Below are 24,294 nucleotides of genomic sequence, written 5' to 3' on the forward strand. Positions count from 1 at the left end.
AATCCGAAAGGTGCTCTTTGGAATATGGGCCCCTTTGCCCACCTAGGCTGCAAAAAAGTGTCACACATCTGGTATCTCTGTATTCAGGAGAAGTTGAGGAATGTGTTTTGGGGTGTCTTTTTACATATACCCATGCTGGGTGAGATAAATATCTTGGTCAAATGCCAACTTTGTATAAAAAAATGGGAAAAGTTGTCTTTTGCCAAGATATTTCTCTCACCCAGCAGGGGTATATGTAAAATGACACCCCAAAACACATTCCCCACCTTCTCCTGAGTACGGCAATACCAGATGTGTGACACTTTTTTGCAGCCTAGGTGGGCAAAGGGGCCCATATTCCAAAGAGCACCTTTCAGATTTCACAGGTCATTTTTTACAGAATTTGATTTCAAACTCCTTACCACACATTTGGGCCCCTAGAATGCCAGGGCAGTATAACTACCCCACAAGTGACCCCATTTTGGAAAGAAGACACCCCAAGGTATTTCGTGAGGGGCATGGCAAGTTCCTAGAATTTTTTATTTTTTGTCACAAGTTAGTGGAAAATGATGATTTTTTTTTTTTTTTCATACAAAGTCTCATATTCCACTAACTTGTGACAAAAAATAAAAACTTCCATGAACTCACTATGCCCATCAGCGAATACCTTGGGGTCTCTTCTTTCCAAAATGGGGTCACTTGTGGGGTAGTTATACTGCCCTGGCATTCTAGGGGCCCAAATGTGCGGTAAGGAGTTTGAAATCAAATTCTGTAAAAAATGACCTGTGAAATCCGAAAGGTGCTCTTTGGAATATGGGCCCCTTTGCCCACCTAGGCTGCAAAAAAGTGTCACACATCTGGTATTGCCGTACTCAGGAGAAGGTGGGGAATGTGTTTTGGGGTGTCATTTTACATATACCCCTGCTGGGTGAGATAAATATCTTGGTCAAATGCCAACTTTGTATAAAAAAATGGGAAAAGTTGTCTTTTGCCAAGATATTTCTCTCACCCAGCAGGGGTATATGTAAAATGACACCCCAAAACACATTCCCCACCTTCTCCTGAGTACGGAGATACCAGATGTGTGACACTTTTTTGCAGCCTAGGTGGGCAAAGGGGCCCATATTCCAAAGAGCACCTTTCGGATTTCACAGGTCATTTTTTACAGAATTTGATTTCAAACTCCTTACCACACATTTGGGCCCCTAGAATGCCAGGGCAGTATAACTACCCCACAAGTGACCCCATTTTGGAAAGAAGACACCCCAAGGTATTCGCTGATGGGCATAGTGAGTTCATGGAAGTTTTTATTTTTTGTCACAAGTTAGTGGAATATGAGACTTTGTATGAAAAAAAAAAAAAAAAAAAAAATCAGCATTTTCCACTAACTTGTGACAAAAAATAAAAAATTCTAGGAACTCGCCATGCCCCTCACGGAATACCTTGGGGTGTCTTCTTTCCAAAATGGGGTCACTTGTGGGGTAGTTATACTGCCCTGGCATTTTCCAGGGGCCCTAATGTGTGGTAAGTAGGTAAATGACCTGTGAAATCCTAAAGGTGCTCTTTGGAATATGGGCCCCTTTGCCCACCTAGGCTGCAAAAAAGTGTCACACATGTGGTATCGCCGTATTCAGGAGAAGTTGGGGAATGTGTTTTGGGGTGTCATTTTACATATACCCTTGCTGGGTGAGAGAAATATCTTGGCAAAAGACAACTTTTCCCATTTTTTTATACAAAGTTGGCATTTGACCAAGATATTTCTCTCACCCAGCATGGGTATATGTAAAATGACACCCCAAAACACATTCCCCAACTTCTCCTGAGTACGGCGATACCAGATGTGTGACACTTTTTTGCAGCCTAGATGCGCAAAGGTGCCCAAATTCCTTTTAGGAGGGCGTTTTTAGACATTTGGATACCAGACTTCTTCTCACGCTTTGGGGCCCCTAGAATGCCAGGGCAGTATAAATACCCCACATGTGACCCCATTTTGGAAAGAAGACACCCCAAGGTATTCAATGAGGGGCATGGCGAGTTCATAGAAATTTTTTTTTTTTGGCACAAGTTAGCGGAAATTGATATTTTTAATTTTTTTCTCACAAAGTCTCCCGTTCTGCTAACTTGGGACAAAAATTTCAATCTTTCATGGACTCAATATGCCCCTCACGGAATACCTGGGGGTGTCTTCTTTCCGAAATGGGGTCACATGTGGGGTATTTATACTGCCCTGGCATTCTAGGGGCCCTAAAGCGTGAGAAGTCTGGAATATAAATGTCTAAAAAATTTTACGCATTTGGATTCCGTGAGGGGTATGGTGAGTTCATGTGAGATTTTATTTTTTGACACAAGTTAGTGGAATATGAGACTTTGTAAGAAAAAAATTATAATTTCCGCTAACTTGGGCCAAAAAAATGTCTGAATGGAGCCTTACAGAGGGGTGATCAATGACAGGGGGGGTGATCAATGACAGGGGGGGTGATCAATGACAGGGGGTTGATCAATGACAGGGGGGTGATCAGGGAGTCTATATGGGGTGATAACCACAGTCATTGATCACGCCCGTGTAAGGCTTCATTCAGACGTCCGTATGCGTTTTGCGGATCCGATCCATCTATCAGTGCATCCGTAAAAATCATGCGGACATCTGAATGGAGCTTTACAGGGGGTTGATCAATGACAGGGGGGTGATCAGGGAGTCTATATGGGGTGATCACCACAGTCATTGATCACGCCCCTGTAAGGCTTCATTCAGACGTCCGGATGCGTTTTGCGGATCCGATCCATCTATCAGTGGATCCGTAAAAATCATGCGGACGTCTGAATGGAGCTTTACCCCCCTGTCATTGATTACCCCCCTGTAAAGCTCCATTCAGACGTCCGCATGATTTTTACGGATCCACTGATAGATGGATCGGATCCGCAAAACGCATCCGGACGTCTGAATGAAGCCTTACAGGGGCGTGATCAATGACTGTGGTGATCACCCCATATAGACTCCCTGATCACCCCCCTGTCATTGATTACCCCCCTGTCATTGATTACCCCCCTGTAATCAATGACAGGGGGGTGATCAGGGAGTCTATATGGGGTGATCACCACAGTCATTGATCACGCCCCTGTAAGGCTTCATTCAGACGTCCGGATGCGTTTTGCGGATCCGATCCATCTATCAGTGGATCCGTAAAAATCATGCGGACATCTAAATGGAGCTTTACAGGGGGGTAATCAATGACAGGGGGGTAATCAATGACAGGGGGGTGATCAGGGAGTCTATATGGGGTGATCACCACAGTCATTGATCACGCCCCTGTAAGGCTTCATTCAGACGTCCGTATGCGTTTTGCGGATCCGATCCATCTATCAGTGCATCCGTAAAAATCATGCGGACATCTGAATGGAGCTTTACAGGGGGGTAATCAATGACAGGGGGGTGATCACCACAGTCATTGATCATGCCCCTGTAAGGCTTCATTCAGACGTCCGGATGCGTTTTGCGGATCCGATCCATCTATCAGTGCATCCGTAAAAATCATGCGGACATCTGAATGGAGCTTTACAGGGGGGTGATCAGGGAGTCTATATGGGGTGATCACCACAGTCATTGATCATGCCCCTGTAAGGCTTCATTCAGACGTCCGGATGCGTTTTGCGGATCCGATCCATCTATCAGTGCATCCGTAAAAATCATGCGGACATCTGAATGGAGCTTTACAGGGGGGTGATCAGGGGGTCTATATGGGGTGATCACCACAGTCATTGATCATGCCCCTGTAAGGCTTCATTCAGACGTCCGGATGCGTTTTGCGGATCCGATCCATCTATCAGTGCATCCGTAAAAATCATGCGGACATCTGAATGGAGCTTTACAGGGGGGTAATCAATGACAGGGGGGTGATCACCACAGTCATTGATCATGCCCCTGTAAGGCTTCATTCAGACGTCCGGATGCGTTTTGCGGATCCGATCCATCTATCAGTGCATCCGTAAAAATCATGCGGACATCTGAATGGAGCTTTACAGGGGGGTGATCAGGGAGTCTATATGGGGTGATCACCACAGTCATTGATCATGCCCCTGTAAGGCTTCATTCAGACGTCCGGATGCGTTTTGCGGATCCGATCCATCTATCAGTGCATCCGTAAAAATCATGCGGACATCTGAATGGAGCTTTACAGGGGGGTGATCAGGGGGTCTATATGGGGTGATCACCACAGTCATTGATCATGCCCCTGTAAGGCTTCATTCAGACGTCCGGATGCGTTTTGCGGATCCGATCCATCTATCAGTGGATCCGTAAAAATCATGCGGACGTCTGAATGGAGCTTTACAGGGGGTTGATCAATGACAGGGGGGTAATCAATGACAGGGGGGTGATCAGGGAGTCTATATGGGGTGATCAGGGGCTAATAAGGGGTTAATAAGTGACGGGGGGGGGGGGGGTGTAGTGTAGTGTAGTGGTGCTTGGTGGGACTTTACTGAGCTACCTGTGTCCTCTGGTGGTCGATCCAAACAAAGGGGACCACCAGAGGACCAGGTAGCAGGTATATTAGTCGCTGTTATCAAAACAGCGTCTAATATACCTGTTAGGGGTTAAAAAAAAACACATCTCCAGCCTGCCAGCGAACGATCGCCGCTGGCAGGCTGGAGATCAACTCTCTTACCTTCCGTTCCTGTGAGCGCGCGCGCGTTCACAGGAAGTCTCGGCTCGCGCGAGATGACGCATATATGCGTGACTCTGCGCAGGGCTGCCACCTCCGGAACGCGATCCTGCGTTAGGCGGTCCGGAGGTGGTTAAAGGGGTTATGCCATGATTGATGTAAAACAGACATCATATAGGATATAAAAATTCCTTTCTAATAAAGCTAGAACCAGCCCTGTACCTCACATGGGTCCAGAGATATCTACATTCACTTATCCTAATGCTCTGCTAAATATTTTTCCGCCTGGCAGCTCAGGGGGTGTGTCCTTTTTGCAGCAGCTCTCTCCCTCTAACTGCCACAGCTTCAAACAGAACATACGGCTGGTTGAAGTTGAAGATTTAAATTGAGCGTGTGCGACCAGCTCAGGGAGTCGGACAAAAAAGTAAGGAAAAGAACAAACAGCAGGTGGCGCTATACAGATACATTTTATTGAATAGCTCACTGGTTATACAAAATTTTTAATTACATGCAATTACAAAAGTATTCAGATCCAGGTGCTGGGTTGAAAAATTTTGAAAATGTTTTGTGACACAACCACTTTAAGGTTCTGTTCACACCTGCACCAGTTTTTCTGCCAGGTCTCCATTGTGCTGCCCGTTTGGTATAAGAAATGTGGAAACTTGCGGAAAACCTGATGCACCCATCTAAAAGCAAAATCATCATGGCAGATCATAAAAGACCTGTCAAATGGATCATCATAAAGGACCTGTACTATCCATCATAGATCCGTTAAAATTATAAACTATGAAGTCAATGTGAGCAGATCCTGACTCTGATGGCTCCATACTTGACCATATACATGTATTTTCAGACCAACAAAAAAATAAAAAAAATAAAAATGTAAAAAAAAAACCTCTCTGAGATAGAATTCTAAAACTACAAAAAATGTCAGGGGATGCCACACCAACAACTAGATCCTCGACGTCTCCAGACAGCTTAAAGGGGTTTTCTGGGATTTTTGAACTGATGACCTATTCGGTCATCTGATCGGAGGGCTCTGACAACTGGGATCCCGGCGATCAGTACATTGGATGGCAGTTGTGCTTGGTATTGCAGCTCAGCCCAATTCCCTTCAATGGAGCAGAGTTGTGACTAGGCCATGTGACCAAAGAATGTGATGTCACTGGCCTAGGGTAAGCTGCGAGAAGGTCACGGAGCCTTCTCAAACAGATGATCGGTGGGGGGTCCCTGATGTCGGACCCTCCTTCGATCAGATACTGATCAGCTATCCTTTAGGATAGGTCATCAGTTTTAAAATCTCAGAAAACCCTTTTAATCATTGGAAGACAACGTCTAGTCCTATGTCCACTGCGATACTAAAAAGTATCCGTGACGTGAAATACAAAAGGTGCCAGAAAAGCCCCAAAATGTGGTACTTACAATGAAGGATCTTGGACTAAATCCTTAAGGTTTATCCCGCTGCGATCTTCTGCGAGGTTCCTGAAACAACTGTCACTCACTGCCAATAAAACAGAAGAAGTGATCAATACACTTGCTTGGCTTGGGGTCACCTTGCAGTATATATTTGAGTTCATTAGTTAAAATGATAAAACATTGATTTAAAATGAAATTACGTTGTCGTGGTCCAATCACTGATGGTGCATCTAATGCAGTAGATACGATGAGGAGGGAGTAGACAACATGGGCCAAGTCCAGCTGCTGATACATCTAGATCTCCATGCTTTTTTTAGAGATCTGAATACGCACCTCACATTCAGAAGAGGTGCACAAATGAAATTATTTGTTTCCATTGACAGCAAGCAGAGATCTCCCAAAAAAGGTGAGAAATTGGAAAAATAAAAATTACACTTTAGTTACATGAAGCTAGAATACTCATTTCATGTCATCAATATCTTGCAAAAAACTCAATACAGCATAGCAAAAATTACACATATACGGAATCGGGACTGTAGGAGCAACTTTACTGACGGTGAAGGAATCAGCTTATTGAGACTACGCGTTTCAGGACTGAACAAGTGCCTTCATCAGGCCATTTATAAGTATGTATAATTAAAGGGGTTTCAAATACTTGATTTGGTAATTCACAGTAGAATGAGTTTCCTTGTAAGGAGGAGACAAGCAAATTATTTCAAAAGGAACCCTGTAATGCTTCTTCTCTCCTGTGGAGGCACTGTAGGAGAACTGAACGTCTGTTGCTAGTTTCCCCTTCATACTACGTAAGATCACTGATCCCAGCAGAGGGATATTCTTCCATCAGCTTTTCATTTGGAGACTTTTTTAACCAACAGGATTTGTCCTATAAGATTAGTTGCCACACTAGATGAAACTTTGACTACCCAAAATTATATAATGATTATATCTGATGTTCCCCTACTTCATAACCTACTATTAATGCCTTCAAATAAAGTCTTCCTAATGCCACTTAAAAAAAAAAAAAAAATGGCCCCCTCAACAAAACCAATAAAAATGCCAAATGTTGTTTAGGTGCCTAGTATCATAGGTCTACACATTTCACATCTGTGACGTCTCCATTACTGGGATTGTCTAGAACCATGCCACTACGTAATGGTGGCCTCAGGAGAGATATTGATGGCATACCTTTAGCATAGGCCAGCAATGTCCACTTCATCTCCCATGGACTTTGCTTCTTCTGATACCACATAGTTGACTGCTACTTATCATGGGCCAACCATGCGAACCCTGAAGAACCTCAAGTGGAGACCACAGATGATAAAGTAGCAGCTGCTTTCCTGATGCTTCCTTGCCACTTCATTCTGGTGATCAGCAAAGGTCATAGTTGCTGGACCCGTGCCGAATGAACACTGATAGGACCCCTCTCCACTGGCATCTACGCTAAAAGACTAGAAAAGACAATTCTGCCCAACTTTAAAGGGCATATGTCAGCAGGATCAAGTCTATGAAATCAGCCATAATGCCTGATAGGGCTGACCCTCCTGATTGAAACCATGGCTTTTTAGGTTTTTTTTGCCCAATCCGTCGCTGCATTTAGGAGATATAAGTGTTTCTAAAAGCATGCTGGACTGTACCACTGAATGTACAGGGAAGCCCAGCGAAAGAGCTAAGGTGGCCTAAGTGGCTAGGGTCCAAAGCCCTAATTTGCACAAACGCTTATTTTCTACAAACACTTATGTCTCCTAAATGCAGCAATGGACTGGGGGACGAAAGGTATGGTTTCAATCAGCAATTTCAGCCTTACAAGGCAATATGGCTGGTTTAATAGGGTTGATCCTGCTAACTGATGCCCTTTAAAGCCTAGCTACCGAAGTGGAAAATGTTTCTTCTTGCATCACCAGTCAAGGAAACAACTAATTTCCCCATTGGTTCAAGGTATTATTCTGAAAGAAGAGCGGGGCTGATTCATTAGTCTCTGCTCCAACATAAACAGCGGGGACTTTATTACTTTTAACCCACTGGTGAAAATGTCCTTAAAAACCAATATACTTTCCAATTAAGGGGGATGTGCTTGTACTTGTGCTCCAGACACGCATCCAAAACAAGCTTTTACATCTAGATTTTCTCTTAGTGTTGGCATCCAAATGTCTACATGATGCTATTGATTTTTTTCCCAGAAAGGTTAAGGTCTTCATTTTTGCTAGGAAGCAACCTTCTGAGTTGGCATGCTGAATTCTCTCGAGCTGCAATATATTTTCTACTCTAACATGAAATACTGGAAACTTCTGATGTTTCACCACACCTAAGACCTATGTGTGGCCAATCATGGCAAATGAACATCTTAAATCCAAGGTACAAGTCATTCCCAGGCATATCCAGATGTGTCCTGCTACCGTATGTTTCAGGCTCTTTAGGCTATGCTCCTCACTATGCAAGTAGTGACAGGCACATTGACTTCAGTGGTCAGTACGTGCAAATACGTAGTAATTTCTGAGAAATGGCAGTATTGTGAGGAAGGGGTCTGATGTAATCATGAGATTGACAGCTTTCATTATTGTAATCCCCGTCTGCTATTAGTGTGGCTGCCTCAAAGCGAATTCTTGATTGTGCTAGCGATGAAAGTCCAAGTCAATGTGTGGATTGGATCACCATACATGGTGCTCACTGGTTTTAAATAGGGTTCCAGCTCCTTCGCTCCCCCGCTGCTGCTCTCCAGTCTCCCGCATTTCAACATCTGGTTTGACGAGGGTCAATTGGCTGCTGCAGCCAATGACTGCCCGTTGCAACCAATGACTGGCCACAGCGGTAATGTGTCCTGCTGGGTAATGTGACACCTGGGGCCAATCTTTGGCTTGAGCAGCCACGTGATCAGCATCAAACCAGATGTTGACGCGGGAAGATTAGAGATCTGAAGCGGCAGCAGGGGAGCGAAGGAGCAGGGATTAAGTAAGTATGACTCCCTCCGTAGGTCCAGCCACTTTAGGGGGTCTGCCAGAAAGGCCCCTGGGGTTGAAAAAAAACAAACTTTTAGTGTTAGAAACCCATCTAACTCAAAAACGAAACTACAATTAAGGAAAAAAAATCCACAATCTGAGGAATTCAAGCAGAAATGATCAGCTCGGTACGTGTGCATATGTTATGGAGTGAATCAGAAGGCATATTATAATTTACAGTTCTTTTCTAGTTCAGACCTAAAGGGTTCTATGAAGTGAAGTGAAAAGGATCCCGAAATACAGTTACAGCTGAATTATGTCACATAAATAAATCCTGAAACCTAAATTAACCTTTGCTCCATATAAAAATTAAACCGCGAGCCGTGCCACGCTATCCTGGCAATTAATCAAGCTGACTAACAGAAATTTCTGTTACTGTCGAGATATGGGCAAAAACAAAAAGCCTGTAATGCCACCTAAACAAGTATTGCTTTGCAGTGCTATAATTAGAAGAGGTAAAATGCATGTAATCAGCAGGATTTATAATTGAAGTGAAGCCAAATTAAATGAAAATGAGAGCTTGACTTAAAGGCTGAAGCGGGGGGGGGGGGGGGATATCAGCAGACGTACTGAAGCTATGTTTCCATTTAACAAATAGAAAATGTTGAAAACCAATATTAAAAACTATTATGACTGAGTGTATTAAATGCAGAATACACTCAGTCATAAGGGTTGTCTTGTCATAGACAACCCCTGCCATAGTAAAGAGGGGTTCTACTGGGCAGATCGCTGATTTTGCTGGGGAACCTCTGGTCAGCCAGAGAAGAAATATTACATACGTGTGTGTTTGTGTATATATATATATATTTACTGGTGCCTCTGCTTCCTTGCATCTCTCTTCTTCGGCTGAGAGACAGAGGACACCCTAATAAATGAAGTCCATATGCACAAATGGGACCCATGGACAGTGGTTGCACGGATGAGAAGGCTCCTTAAGGATTTGATGGCCTAGTGGCAACCAAAGCTGTGTGTGGAGAGAAGAGAGTAACTTGAAGGTCCTGTGTCCTAGCAGAAAATCAGGAATAGGGTTCCCAATTGTCACAACTGGTGTCCTCTTGTAGCAGAGGGGGTGATGGTTCCCCTACAGTCGTGACCATGCGCAATCTGAATCCTACTGAACCATAGCAGATGGTACCAACCCATTTCTGTCAACTAAAGTAGGTACTCCCCCACAACCATGACTTATATTGATCACATTTGGCCCTCACCTTCTTAGACTCATTTTACAGTGATTTGTGGTCCATGTCAAAAGCTGTATAAAGATGGCTATAGACATAGGTTAGGTACCAACTATTGTAGACAGTCTTCTAGCTTATAATTTGCAAATTGTTTTACCATGGAGCACTGCAACTCTTCAATGAGAACCCCCCCCCCCTCCCCGCCCGTGTAAATAGCATCTCATGCAACCAACCAGTTCTCTGATTTGTACTGATGAAGGGCAAGAGTCCCGAAACAGCTGTCCTCAGATGTGTGCCTCTTCCTTTTAAAAGAGTTGGTTGGTATGAGGTAGCTCCTATGTACCTTCCTTCTAGAGGAGAGTTCATTTGAATACTTTCCCCATGGTGCCCTGTCTGTAAGTAACTCTCCATACACTAAATCACTGGTTACCCCACCAACCCCAGATTATCAGCACCCAATAATTTTATTATCAATTTTTTTTTATGAAAGGTCAAGTCAATGAATATATAGAGAATCGCTAGACTTGGACAGCACCATGAAAGCACTATATCTCAAGTTCTACTGTTTCTCTCTATAAAGGTCTTAAGACAACAAATGTGGTTTGAAGAGGGCGTTCAGGATCTTCATAATGAATGGCCCACCTCAGGATAGGCCACCAATATCAGATTAGCGTGGGTCCAACACCCCCCTTCATGCCAATCAGCTGTTCTTGAGTAGCTCCAGCACCAGAACTACACCGCTCCGTCTACCGTGTGGTGTTCGCTTCAATGGGAGCAGAGCTGGCGCCACCAGCAACATCCACTACACAATCGACAACAAAATCGAATTGTCACTTTTCAGGGAAGAAAACTTCTAAGACTGCGATTACAGAGTTTAGAGGTAGGCCATGTTTAATATGCTGTTAGATACAGGAATAAGCTACATTAATAACACACCCACGTTATACAAATAATCTTGGAAGGGTAAAGCTAATTAACTCAAGCAATTAATGATCTAGCATTTCAAGTTTGAGAACTATTTTAATCATCCAAAATAATGTTCCCCGGCCTCGCGCTATAATGCAGAGCCATAAATGACTCACACATTTCATTATTTACTTACAACATATTTCTAACATAAAAGAGTAGAAGAAACGCATTGACCATCAGCATGATGCCTACAGAGAAATACTATAAAACTCAAGCACCATGGACAAAAAAAGACCCCATGTCCTTACTGCGTAAAATCTGAAAATTCAATTATGGAGGATGAAGGTTGATTTCTCACCATGCCAAATCATATTCACATGTACAGCAGAGATCCTAGGCCCTCTCCTGGTCCTGTTCCTCCAGATTAGGACACCCTAGCTGCAAGGTCTAGTTCCTCGACTCTAAAGTGAACTGCAGACCCTTCACTGATCACCCGGCTGTGCTGGGAATTGCAGCAACCAATTTAACTTCACTGAAAGTTTGGACAAAAAATTTCCTTGTCAGGATCGATGGGGGTACCACAGTTCAAACCCCAACCGGTCATAAAGCGATGGCATACCCTATCGATAGGTCATCACTTTATTAGATTTAATAATATTGTAATAATCCTTAAAAGGTCCACTCCACTAACAAAACAACTTTCCAGCAATCTAAAGATAATCACTTGCGGGTTGTCCTCTCAGATCCTCCTTCCTGCATCTTCTAGTGCTTACTTCCTCCCGGCAGTCAATGACTTCCTGTATCAGTGACCACTCTGCCTATACATGAAACGAGCACAATATCAGTGGTCACCGGTAGCTCTACTGTGCAGTACAAGTTTAAAAGTCCATTTAAAAGGTTGAATATTGACTTATAGGATATCTGACCTACATCTGGTGGCATCAGAGGCAGAGCTTGTAAAGGGCTCATTTGCTTCCCTTTCTTCCCAGAATTCCAGAGGAGCATTGCCTGGTCTATCCCGACTAAGGCACTCTCTCCCCAAGGAGAGATAGTACCTTCTAAATACCCAAACCTCAGGATGTTACAAGACAGTGCTTCAGGGTGGAGCAGCGTGACACCTTCAAACTAGCGATAGTGATGGACACAGTAGTACAGATGCCCCCAAACTTGAAAATGTCAGATGTTTAGTACAACTGGAGGTACACCTTAACCTATATCTCAGCGTATGTTAATAACCATATAGTATACACCTTAAAGCACCACAACAAAATCTATCATAGTACCAAGTAGGCTGCATGGACATAAAGTATCTACAGCCACAATGATAACCCTGACCCCATGTAAAAATAACCTAGAAAACTCACCCAGTTTACTGGCATTTCTACAGTAATAAATCATCAAATCGTTAACTTTCCCGACACAATGTCACACTTTCCTTTTGTGCCATATTAAACACCCATTGACACACATACAATAAAATGCATTTCATCTGCGCTTCCCTTTGTTCTTCCCAACAGAGCCCCATGAAAAGGCCTATTCAGCCCTGCATAGATAAACAAGTTGCATGAACTACTATCACAGAACAAAAAAATCATGAAAAAAAATATAAAAATGCATTACTATGGAAAATGAAAATCTTTGTATCTTAGCAACTCTAATGATGTGTTGAGTTATTTCATTGTGCCATGCCGCCTACTCGAGACAGTGCTGCTACTGCAGAGCTGTCCACTCACCGCTACGGCGTGAGAAACAAAGCAGCTCGCTGCACCGGGGATATTTTTCTATTTCCGCGTTATTTCAGGTTTGATTAATGTACTAAGCTCCTGCATTGGTTACTGCTGTCCTTTTTTCAAACCTTTAAAGCTCTGGGACGGAGATATAGCAGCTTTTAAACTACCTTTGTACAGAGCACATAAAAAAAAGGATTTGTATCAAACAAAAAGAATCTAGCGTTAACCCGTAAGAGCCAAAAAGGAAAAGTAAATCTAGAAAATAACTGAATGTTAACCATAAATCGTAGATACTCCTGTCACCCCCGTTTGTCAGCATGTTCCTGAACCCATTCTTCAACGAAAATTAACGAAAGTTAATTTCCCATTGATCTCTTCCATTTCATCTGGAGAGGGGACTGGTTTTAACTATTCTAGACAGATCGGGGGGCTTCCGTTGCAGCCAGCTGTCTTACAGCCAGACACAGGATGGTGGGGAGGAGCAAGAGGGACACGGCTGAGCTCCTGGGCCACATAGAAAAGATTTCTTTATAGATTTCTTACTTCACAGGATGAAGAAAATGATTGGAATTTTTTTTTTTATGTTTCGTGAGTAGTGTTGAGCGAACTTCTGTTTTAAGTTCGGCGTCTAAAGTTCGGCTTCCGGTTAGCGGAGAATCCCGATATGGATTCCGAATTCCGTTGTGATCCGTAATAGCGGAATCAATAATGGCCGATTATTGATTCCGCTACCACGGACCACAACGGAATTCGGAATCCATATCGGGATCCTCCGCTAACCGGAAGCCGAACTTTAGACGCCGAACTTAAAACAGAAGTTCGCTCATCACTATTCGTGAGCATTCTATGTTCAGTAACTTTAATAATGGTCACATAACTTGGTAGTAATCCATATGTAATTCATCCTATTCCTTTATCTAAAACAGCTTTGTCGCATTCAAAAGGTATTTCCCAGCCTGTAAATATATCGATGACATATCCTCAGGGTAGGCTGCCAATATCATATCAGTGGCGGAGTCAGAAACCTGGAACCCCCACTGATCAGTTGATTTCGACAACTGAGGGCACCTGAAACAAAACTGTGTAGTGGGCAGGCTGGTGTACTGTAGCTGATCATGCTGCGCACAGCATATTACGCTTTCCTATACAGTTTAAAAAAAAAAAAAGTATACCAGCATGAACCCAGACTACAGATGGCAAAATGCCACCACTTTAAATCTCATTTGTAGACTAGCAGACCATCGACCAATGTTTGACATATAGGGAAACAGGGATAAGACATCAAAATTTGTACTTCAATCTGACTATTTTTATAGCTGAAAGACAAGTGACACAGAGGTTTCTGATAACTGTTTATCCAAACCATCTGAGGAGGAACACTTGACTATATGGCCCATTCATGGGTGCTGTTAGACACCCTCAGACATCGGACGTTGGCCTAAAATACATTGGAGTGCTCTTATCCAGTTATACTTCTTCCACCCTCTTATGCAGCTGGTGGTGTACCCATGGGAGTAAAATAAACACTGTTGTACGACTCACGAAATTATCCACCCAAAGATGACACCATAAAAAGAAACTTTCAGTCAGGAGGTCACCAAATGTCAGAGGGACATTTATGAAATCTGCTATGTCACAAGTAACACCAAAGGACAACATTTGTTGCATATTTTTACGAAATTTGGTCAATTTTTTGGCATTTGGTGAGACTTACCACTTTTAGAAATGAAGTGAAAAGTAGATCAGGATTTCAGATTAGAACATGTTTACATCTAATTGTCACAAAAAAAGTTGCATCTCCACACCAAGCAACCCTCTATTTACTTTTACAGACATAGGCATACACCACATTGCACTCACACCAAATATTACTGTGCGCCATTTCAAAAATTTGGTGCAACCACACAAACCAAAGACAGATTGACACCAAAATCACCGCAACTGATAAATTCCCCCCTTTATTTTTATCTAAATCATGCAAGCAAATTGCGATTGTAGTCATAGTAACTGATATCACCATGACTTTTGACTGCAGCTTCCCTGCATGGGCCATGTGGGGGAAGTGGTAGTCTATACCTCCACTATAAACAACTGTGTTGACGGCTATAATAAGATATCCGCAGAGGGAGGGAATGAGCATGGACAAGTGATATCAGTCCCATACATCTGCTGAACCACTGGAGAAGACTGTGTCTACACTGGATACAACTGTGGTATTAGGTCTGGGCAGATGTCCAGCCTCTACATGGACTTAGTTCATTGAAGCATCCCTTTTAGGTTCTGTTTAGGAGAAAGGTTCAACCCATTACAGAGTGCTGGATCCATCCTAGGATAATCACCAAGGATGCCTGACGGAGCCCAATGACTTATAATGTGTGTTTCGATCATGGTGTTTGGCATTTCAATGGAAGAATGGAGCAGCATGATGTGGTACTCTTCCCATCAATTATGATGTATATGTTTCAGGCTGAGCAACCAGCATTGCATGGATGAAGGTGCCATGAAGTCCCAAGCCAATGAGATAAAGGCACATTCGTATGAACAAGAACAACAAAGTCCATCTACAGTATTGGAGTATTGTCTTGTACCTGTTAAATTCCCTGGTATACTGCTCCTTTCCGTAGTAATGTCAGCAAAGTAACCTACAACAATACCCGTGGTCCATCACTACCTTTCACAGCTCTCTAGGACCCATGAGGCCTTGCAACAGTTGCCATAGCTACAACATTGCATGTAGTTCAGGCTTGTTCATAATCTCCTGCTAACTATGCACTGAGTGTATCTCTATGATCAGAAACAAAAAGCTCCTCAGTATACAATGGCCTGAAAACTCAGTACTGTCGAAGAGGAAGTCTATGGAATAAAAACAGATTTCACATCCATCACCCGCTCCACCTTACCTGAAAGCAGTCAGTACAGGGTACACAGTACCAGGTAGAAACAGCACTGCATAAAATAGAGAAGTTCTCCTAGTAGGAAACTCAAAACTATGCAAAATAGAAAAGTTCTCCTAGTGGGAAACCCAAATCTATCCAAAATAAATAAGTTCTCCTAGTAGGAAACTAAAAACTATCCGAAATAGAAAAGTTCTCCTAGTGGGAAACCCAAATCTATCCAAAATAAATAAGTTCTCCTCGTAGGAAACTAAAAACTATCCGAAATAAAAAAGTTCTCCTAGTGGGAAACCCAAATCTATCCAAAATAAATAAGTTCTCCTCGTAGGAAACTAAAAACTATCCGAAATAGAAAAGTTCTCCTAGTGGGAAACTCAAATCTATCCAAAATAGAGAAGTTCTCCAGGTAGGGAACTCAAAACTCAAGAACTTTCACATAATAATGTGTAGATCAAGTTGACTTCAAGTTCAGAATATACAAAATATTGTGATGGTTTACGGTGAACAACTACATTCTATGGGAAGGAATGTGGCTTAGTGGCCGGTATGGCCACCTGGCAGAACCCTCGTGAGACAGAAACCAATTTGACAAGGTTTCACATCTCAGAAGTAAACACAAATTACTTCCTCACTCAAAAATACACAACAATTCATTGTTTCACTGTTGTTACAGTAAAGACTCCCCTTCTATGATAAAGGAAACCTTCTTTTCTCTAAATCTCTAAGTAGTGGACTAGGTTACAGGACTAGGTTTAAAACCATGTTGACTTACCTTAAATATGCAAGAGACCATGGTTTCTTCAGTCTTGGAACTGAGCGCGTGTTACCAAATTGTATGGTTCGATATTATCAATGATATGTTATGAGATCAATAATAGGATTGTCTCATTATGGACACTGATGGCATATCAGCTATGTAACCAATGTCAAATTGGTGGAAATTTGACCACTGGGACACTGGGATTGTTCTTTTTTGGGGGGGCCACACCATCAGCTGATGGCTGAAGATGCAACTACCCAGAAAAAGCCTCAAGTAGACTAAAACTCCCTCATGCACCAAAGCTTAAGTCAAAATATTTGCACAAAAGTCACTTTTGGTGCCTATTTCATATTGCTAGGATCAATTAATAAAGTCTGATCTGTAGGGATCCGAATGTTGTGACCCAAGTCACCTGCTAGAATTAATTAGTAACAGCAAAGTGTTGTGCCTCTGTCTCTGCACTACAGAGCTACCAGGAAAAAGACGAGCAAAGCAATTTCATTTTAACTACAAATAGAGGATACGCTGAGAATATCCTAACGATGTTCCACCAATCTTTAACAGTGGGATCCTGCTTGATGTCCAATTAGATTAGCCCTACGGCAAAAAGATAAGACGAGCTGCACTACGGACTATGTTGCTGCTTAAAAATAAAGTGTAATAATTAATAAGTAGAGCTGTCACATTGACATGGTAGTCAGACTGCACGAAAAAGGTCTTCGACTTGCATAAAAAACCATAAATATATATATTGCACATCTGTTCTGACTGCGCGCAAACATAAAATGTAATTAGTGATTAGAGACACGAGATGAAATAAGCCATAGACCAGCAATTCTGGCTCCCAGTAAGGGACCAGCTCAGCTTCATTTCAGCTGTTGTGCTGAATGCATTTTCTCAAAGGTTTAATCTAGAACAAAACAGTATTATTGTTGTGTGCGCAATATATTTTACTACACTGGGCAGCGGCTCAAGCAATCATGTGCTTGAGCTGCAGATAAAATATGGAGCTGCGCTGATGATGAAGCGGGTGGCATTAAACAAACTTCTCCGAGTGATTTATCCTCCTCTCTCGACACAATGTCAACCCTCATCAAAACTAAAAACCCTTGCCCTGGATGATCGGTCTAGAAATTTTCCATCGACTGGGTGGAAATGAATCCATTTTATAAATGAAAAAAGGAAAATTATTGAATTAGAAATTAGGTGACAGGTGCACGTCAGTGACAGGCAAAATAAACCTATCAGACTGTAAAAATGGCATCTGTACAAAAGAGACACACAGGACCGTAAAATTACAGAAAGAAAAAATGCTACTGAATTAAGCGTATATACCGGTAAGTAATATGATAAATAAAAAAATCTACAGTTTGAAACAAAAAAATATTCCTTAACTGGAAGCCAAGACAAAGAAAAAATGTATGACTATATGAAGCACTGTAATCAGCTCTACAGCTGGAGAGGCAGAGAGCATGCTCATTTACCATTTCATTCAAACTCCTCCAATCTGTTCTAGTCATTGGTGAGGCCTATCCTGTGGATAGGTGACCAATGTCACTTGTGGGGAAAACACTTGTAAAAGGGGTGCCATCTCAGCAGGAACCCTGTGAAAAGCTCAGTATCCAAGACTGAATCAAGTTGCTCTTCCTGCCTCTCTCCCGGCAGGATGTACCAGCAAGGAAATACTGCTGAAAAAACAACCTGCTTCATACTTCACACCTCCAAAAGCTGGCATTTCACCACAATGCAGACAGTTCCTCGCCGGATCCCATGAACTCCTGCAGGCTGTTCTCTGCAAGAACAGACTTTAAAATAAAGGAAATGGTGTTATCCTCTCGTGCTAGATCTTTAGCTGCAGTACCAAAAAGGAAGGTAGGTCCTGACTTCCTATAAAACACGTAAAAAGTATATATACCGTATATATCTTTTTTGGTCCGCGCTGAAACAACTTTGATAGAAGCTTGCACAAAAACTACTGATTTTTCAGGTGGCTGTTCCACTTGATCTTCTTTCTCCACCTCCTCAGACTCTGAACCGACCAGTAATGAGCATATTCATCATTCCTTACCAGTATATAAATCAGCCGGCAGCAAACGTTAGCGTATGTTCCTTTAAAGGAAATCAACATAGAGCAGACCCGTAGGTAAAAGCATTGTTTCAGCGCGGACCAAAATATATATACAGTATATATACTCTCTGCAAGAACAGCCTGCCGGATCACTTAAACGGAGGTGTAACCTACCCTTAATTGCATAGAGTATCCAACCAATATATTTAGCCTTTTCGCTACCAGTGCAGTACATGTACAGCTCTGGAGCGATGTGTAAATATGGCGCCTGCTCGCACATTTCATACCGTGACGGCAATAATTCCAATTGCGGTAATTAAAGGCTTTAGATCCCGTGACCAAATTAGATCACGTCATCTAAATGCGCAAAAACGCAGACACTCGCGCTTCCGGGCTTCCTACCGATGTCCCCTGAGGCCAATGGGGGCGTCGGTAGTTGAGCTAAACACTGTAAGCCTCACTGACGAGGCTTAGGCCTCCTGCACACGACCGTATGGCTTTTTCAGTGTTTTGCAGTCCGTTTTTCACGGATCCGTTGTTCCGTTTTTTGTTTCCGTTGAGTTTCCGTTTCTGTTCCATTTTTAATGTATGGCATATACAGTAATTACATAGATAAAATTGGGCTGGGCATAACATTTTCAATAGATGGTTCCGCAAAAAACGGAACGGAAACGGAAGACATACGGATGCATTTCCGTATGTGTTCCGTTTATTTGCGGACCCATTGACCTGAATGGAGCCACGGAACGTGATTTGCAGGCAATAATAGGACATGTTCTATCTTTAAACGGAACGGAAAAACGGAAATGGAATGCATACGGAGTACATTCCGTTTTTTTGCGGAACCATTGAAATGAATGGTTCCGTATACGGACCGTATACGGAACGCAAAAAACGGCCAGTAAACGGGGGGGGGGGACGGTCGTGTGCAGGGGGCCTTATAGTGTTCATGCTGCAATTCTTATTTTGGCCACCAGATGGCAGGCCCGGATAAGAAATAAACAAACTGCAGTACAAAACTAATTTTAAAAATCCCTGATAGTACAAAATAAAAAAAACTGAATTTTTAGGCTCATATTTGAGCTTCAAAATCATCCCACAAAAATAAAAAAAATATATAAAAAATAAAAAAAACTAGTTTAAATCACCCCCTTTCCGTATAATAAAAAAATAAAATACCTAAATAACAATAAAATATAAACATCATGTGTATCACCGCGACCGAAAACGCCCATACTATTAAAATATAAAAAAAATAATCCAATACAGCGGATGGCGTAACGGAGTAAAAATTTGACGGGTCAAAATTCGACGATTTGTCATTTTTTAATTGCTTCTCTTACTCAAAAAATTTAATGAAATATGATCAAAAAGTCACACACACTCCAAAATGGTATCAGTAAAAACTACGGATTGTCCCGCAAAAAAATTAGCCCCTATATAGCTCAGTAGACATAAGTATAAAAATAAGTTATGGGGGTCAGAATACAGTGTTTAAAAAAAAAATTTTTTAGCACTATTTACACTGCAATGCAGAGCTCAGAGCCAGGGAGAAGAAAAACCTCCCTGGCTCTGAGCTGCAATTGGACAGCGTTGCTGTCAGGGAAAAGGAGAGACACTGGCGTCTCCTCCTCCTTGCTCTGAATGTTGAAAATATCGGGGGCCACAGCGGGCGAACGGAGGGGCGCCCAGGAATAGAGATGAGTTGAACTTCTGTTTTAAGTTCGGCGTCTAAAGTTCGGCTTCCGGTTAGCGGAGGATCCCGATATGGATTCCGAATTACGTTGTGGTCCGTGGTAGCGGAATCAATAATGACCATTATTGATTCCGCTACCACGGACCACAACGTAATTCGGAATCCATATCGGGATCCTCCGCTAACCGGAATCCGAACTTTAGACGCCAAACTTAAAACAGAAGTTCGCTCATCTCTACTCAGGAATAATAGTAAGAGCACTTAGATCCCTGGGCGCCGCACTAGGTAGCCTGCTACTAAGTTCATATTTTTTGGACCCATGAAAGGTCCTCTTTAACTCATCTATACAAGTGTCGGCAGCGGTATCACAGACCCCGCACCCGGCCTCAATAACAGGGCATGCGATCCGCAGCAATTAACCCCTCAGATGTGGCACCTGAGGGGTTAATTGCCGCGGATCGCATGCCCTGTTATTGAGGGCGGGTCTGTGATACCGCTGCCTATACTTGTATTCATATGTTTTACATTCATTGGTGGCGTAGTGGCCACAGCTCATCCCTGCACTCTCCCCATTGGTGGCAGTGGCGGCTGCGTCACAGTGGGGAGGGAGGGACTCCCTCCTTCTCCACTGTGCTAGTGAAGAGAACATGGCGCGTGCCATGCTCTTTAACTGATATTAAGCTGCGCAGCGCGGCGGTCCAGTCGCAAATGGCGACAAGACTAAAAAGTCTTGTCGCCATCTGCAAATTTTAAGGCGCATTGGCAACCGTTTTGGTCCCCATCTGGAGCCCTGGGCATGGGTCAGTTTTGCCGCAAACAAAACCAGTAAAACGGTGGAGGAATTGCGTTTTTTTTCCCCCAATTCCACCCCGTTTGGATTTTTTTTTACCGCTTCCCACTACATTTATTTATGCCATAATTAATGGTGGCATTAGAAAGTACAACTTGTCCTGCAAAAAAATAAGCCCTCATACAGACATGTGAATGTAAATATAAAAAAGTTATGGCTCAAGGAAGATAGGGAAGAAAAATGAAAATGCCATTACAGCTCAGCTTCATTCACGGGGATGACTTGCAATAATAAACACAGAGGGCCGCCGTTTCTGAGAAAAAAAACAAAAACATTTTCTCCAATTCTGATTACAGGCAAGACCTTCTCAATTGTAGCTGACCTAACACGTTTCCACAGACACCCTTCGAAATTTTGTTGAAGAACTGGAGCCTGTTATAGTTGCAAAAGGGGTCCAATGCCATATTACCACCCATGGTTTTGGAGCAAAAAATCTTACAAGCTCATATAGGTGCGATATCCAGGTGTCCACATAGTTTTGGCCATCCGTTGTATCTCATCCAGAACCTAAAGCCATGATGAGTATCTACTTTCCTTCTATGATGCCATACTATGAACAGAAAATCAGCAAAGCCTGTGTCTAGTTGGTTTGGGACACAGTAACGTGTATCATCCCCACCGCCACTAAGAGGTAATACAAATACGCCAACTGTTTTCCTAGTTGATCAGTTGCAATCCGTGGAATCTGACTTTTTGAGGTCCATCCAAGTCATTATGCAAAACATATGCACAGACACTTTTGTGCATGGCAGTAATTATTAATTTCCAGAGGCCCCTGCTTGGCTGCAAGTTACTGTAACGGTTGTGTATCATCTGCCACGCTAATCAATTTATCTAAAAATAAATGCCATAGGGAGCACCTAGGAATTCCTGCCATTTCATGAAAATGTGTGTTTTTTTCCTGCTTATTAAAACCTGTTACCTGTCACACACATCTGTTCTATGCAACTAAAAATCAATCATAATTTAGAGGTTTATTGCATTTTAACCACTTCATTACCAGAGTGTTTACCCCAATTTTTCAATTTTTGCAATGGGCCTCTCTAACTGCAAATAACTATTACCAGTCATTTCTGACCCAATCTACATGTATTTGATTTTTATTTAATTTTTTTAACCATAAAACGAATATTGAAAGAAAAACTGTGAAATTTATGAAAATGTACAATTTTCCTTTCTTAGCAATTTTTTCTGATACAAAAGATTTTAAGACAAAACCATTACCGTATGTTTGCACTGTGGAAATGAATGCTACTTGTGCATTTATCTACTCGCTGGGAAAGACTTCAAAGAACTGGAGCGCATTTTGGAAACCTATTTTTCTATTGCTGGCTCTATGGCACCATACTGCCAGAACAGATGTTGTACACTGCTAAAATATTAGAAACTCCTTCAAAGTGACAAAGATTTTTTTCTATTCATTTTTCTATGCTGACCCCTAAGGTATTCTTTGGGAAATTTGGACATTTAAAGCTTTTGCCTTTTAAAAAAAAAAAATTATAAATAAATATGTCGGCTTCTTTATATCTTACATCCCAAAAAATAATACAGCTAAAACAAATACCTATAATTAAAAAACAATTTATGATCGAAAAAGAGAAAAAAAATGTGTCAACATTTGTACATTTTAGGCTACTTTCACACTCGCGTTTTGGGCGAATCCGTCATTGATCTGCAAAAACGGATCCGTTACAATAATACAACCGCATGCATCCGTCATGAACAGATCCGTTTGTATTATCTGTAACATAGGCAAGACGGATCCGTCAAGAACACCATTGAAGGTCAATGGGAGACGGAGCCGTTTTCTATTGTGCCAGAGAAAACGTATCCATTCTGGCACACAATGTAAGTCAATGGGGACGGATCCGTTTTCTCTGACACAATCTGGCACAGTTTGGCTCAGTTTCGTCAAGCGGACAGTAAAACGCTGCAGGCAGTCTTTTGGTGTCCGCCTCCAGAGCAGAATGGAGGCAAACTGATGGATTCTGAGCGGATCCTTTTCCATTCAGAATGCATTAGGGCAAAACTGATCCGTTTTGGACCGCTTGTGAGAGCCCATGACGGATTTCACAAACGGAAAGCCAAAACGTGAGTGTGAAAGTAGCCTTACACAGTCCATAGTCCGTAATTAAATATATTATATATATATATATATGAAAAAGAGGAAAATGTGTTTATGTTTATGTACAATGTCTGTTATACTATTTCTAAAACTAATCACTATCTTTTTTTTTATTTGAGTTATGCTTTTTTTTTGTTATTTGACTTTTTTTATGAGTTAATACACAGCAGGGGTCGTGCTCACATCAAGGATCTTAGTTGAGTGTGTCCCTGCTGGCTTTTCTTTGTTCTGACAGCCTGTTACGGCGATCAGATTCCTGGAGACCACTTCAGCTGGTGTACAGGATCTTCACTGTGTCCGCAGCTGTCTAATGACAGTGTGGTCACAACGATCTGCAGAGCCTCAGGGTGCCAGCAAATCGTAATGCAACCCTTGTATATAGCAGGTTACAGTTAACAGCTTACTGCCCCAACATATAAAGTCATTCAGTGGTAAGAAAGTGGTTAAGGTCACTTTTGGCACTGCATGCACATATTAAACTGATGGGAACACAATAGGAGTTCTAGAGACACAATAGGATGAGGACTCTGTAAACAAAAAGGAACTACAACTGGTGCTATCATCATAACTGAGCATCTTTGACTATGGTGGTGGCCCAGCAAGAAATATGTCAAAATATTCAAAACTGAGGAAAGCAAATTCTTCATATAGCGATATAGACTTACATACATTGTAGATTCCAACATATAAACTTATTTCTAAGGGGTACTGTTTCCCCTTGAGGAGAGGTCAGCTGGCGTAGGGTCTTACAGGCAATGCTTACTGGGAAAAGGTATGCAAATTAGCTCTCTCCTACAAAGAAGTAAAAGTGTTTTTATGGGTGTCTATTCCTTTTAGAGGAGATTCTGGTTTGTTTGAAGTCATGTTTCAAGGCCCTTTAATGGGTGGTAGGTTAAGGTACAGGGTAGCCAGCTCTAAGTGGCACAACTTTCTTCCTTCTGAAGGAACTTATTTCTAGTGGGACACCAAGTTCCATCAAATGTGGACACTGCGATGCACGCACGGTTACTAGGAGACGATCGGGATGGAGACCCGATC

General features: G+C 42.3%; 1 protein-coding gene across 13 annotated transcripts in view; it reads right to left on the minus strand.

The window, feature by feature from the left end:
- Positions 1-24,294, minus strand: part of GPHN (gephyrin) — a 268,675-nt gene that overhangs the window by 180,849 nt on the left and 63,532 nt on the right. For all 13 annotated transcript variants that reach the window (XM_040411337.1, XM_040411335.1, XM_040411331.1 and 10 more), the window contains exon 2: positions 6,060-6,138. In XM_040411337.1, the coding sequence (XP_040267271.1) occupies positions 6,060-6,138 (79 nt within the window). The remainder of the gene's footprint in view (positions 1-6,059; positions 6,139-24,294) is intronic.

This window comes from Bufo bufo, chromosome 11 (genome assembly GCF_905171765.1).
Source record: "Bufo bufo chromosome 11, aBufBuf1.1, whole genome shotgun sequence".
NCBI classification, from domain to species: Eukaryota; Metazoa; Chordata; class Amphibia; order Anura; family Bufonidae; genus Bufo; species Bufo bufo.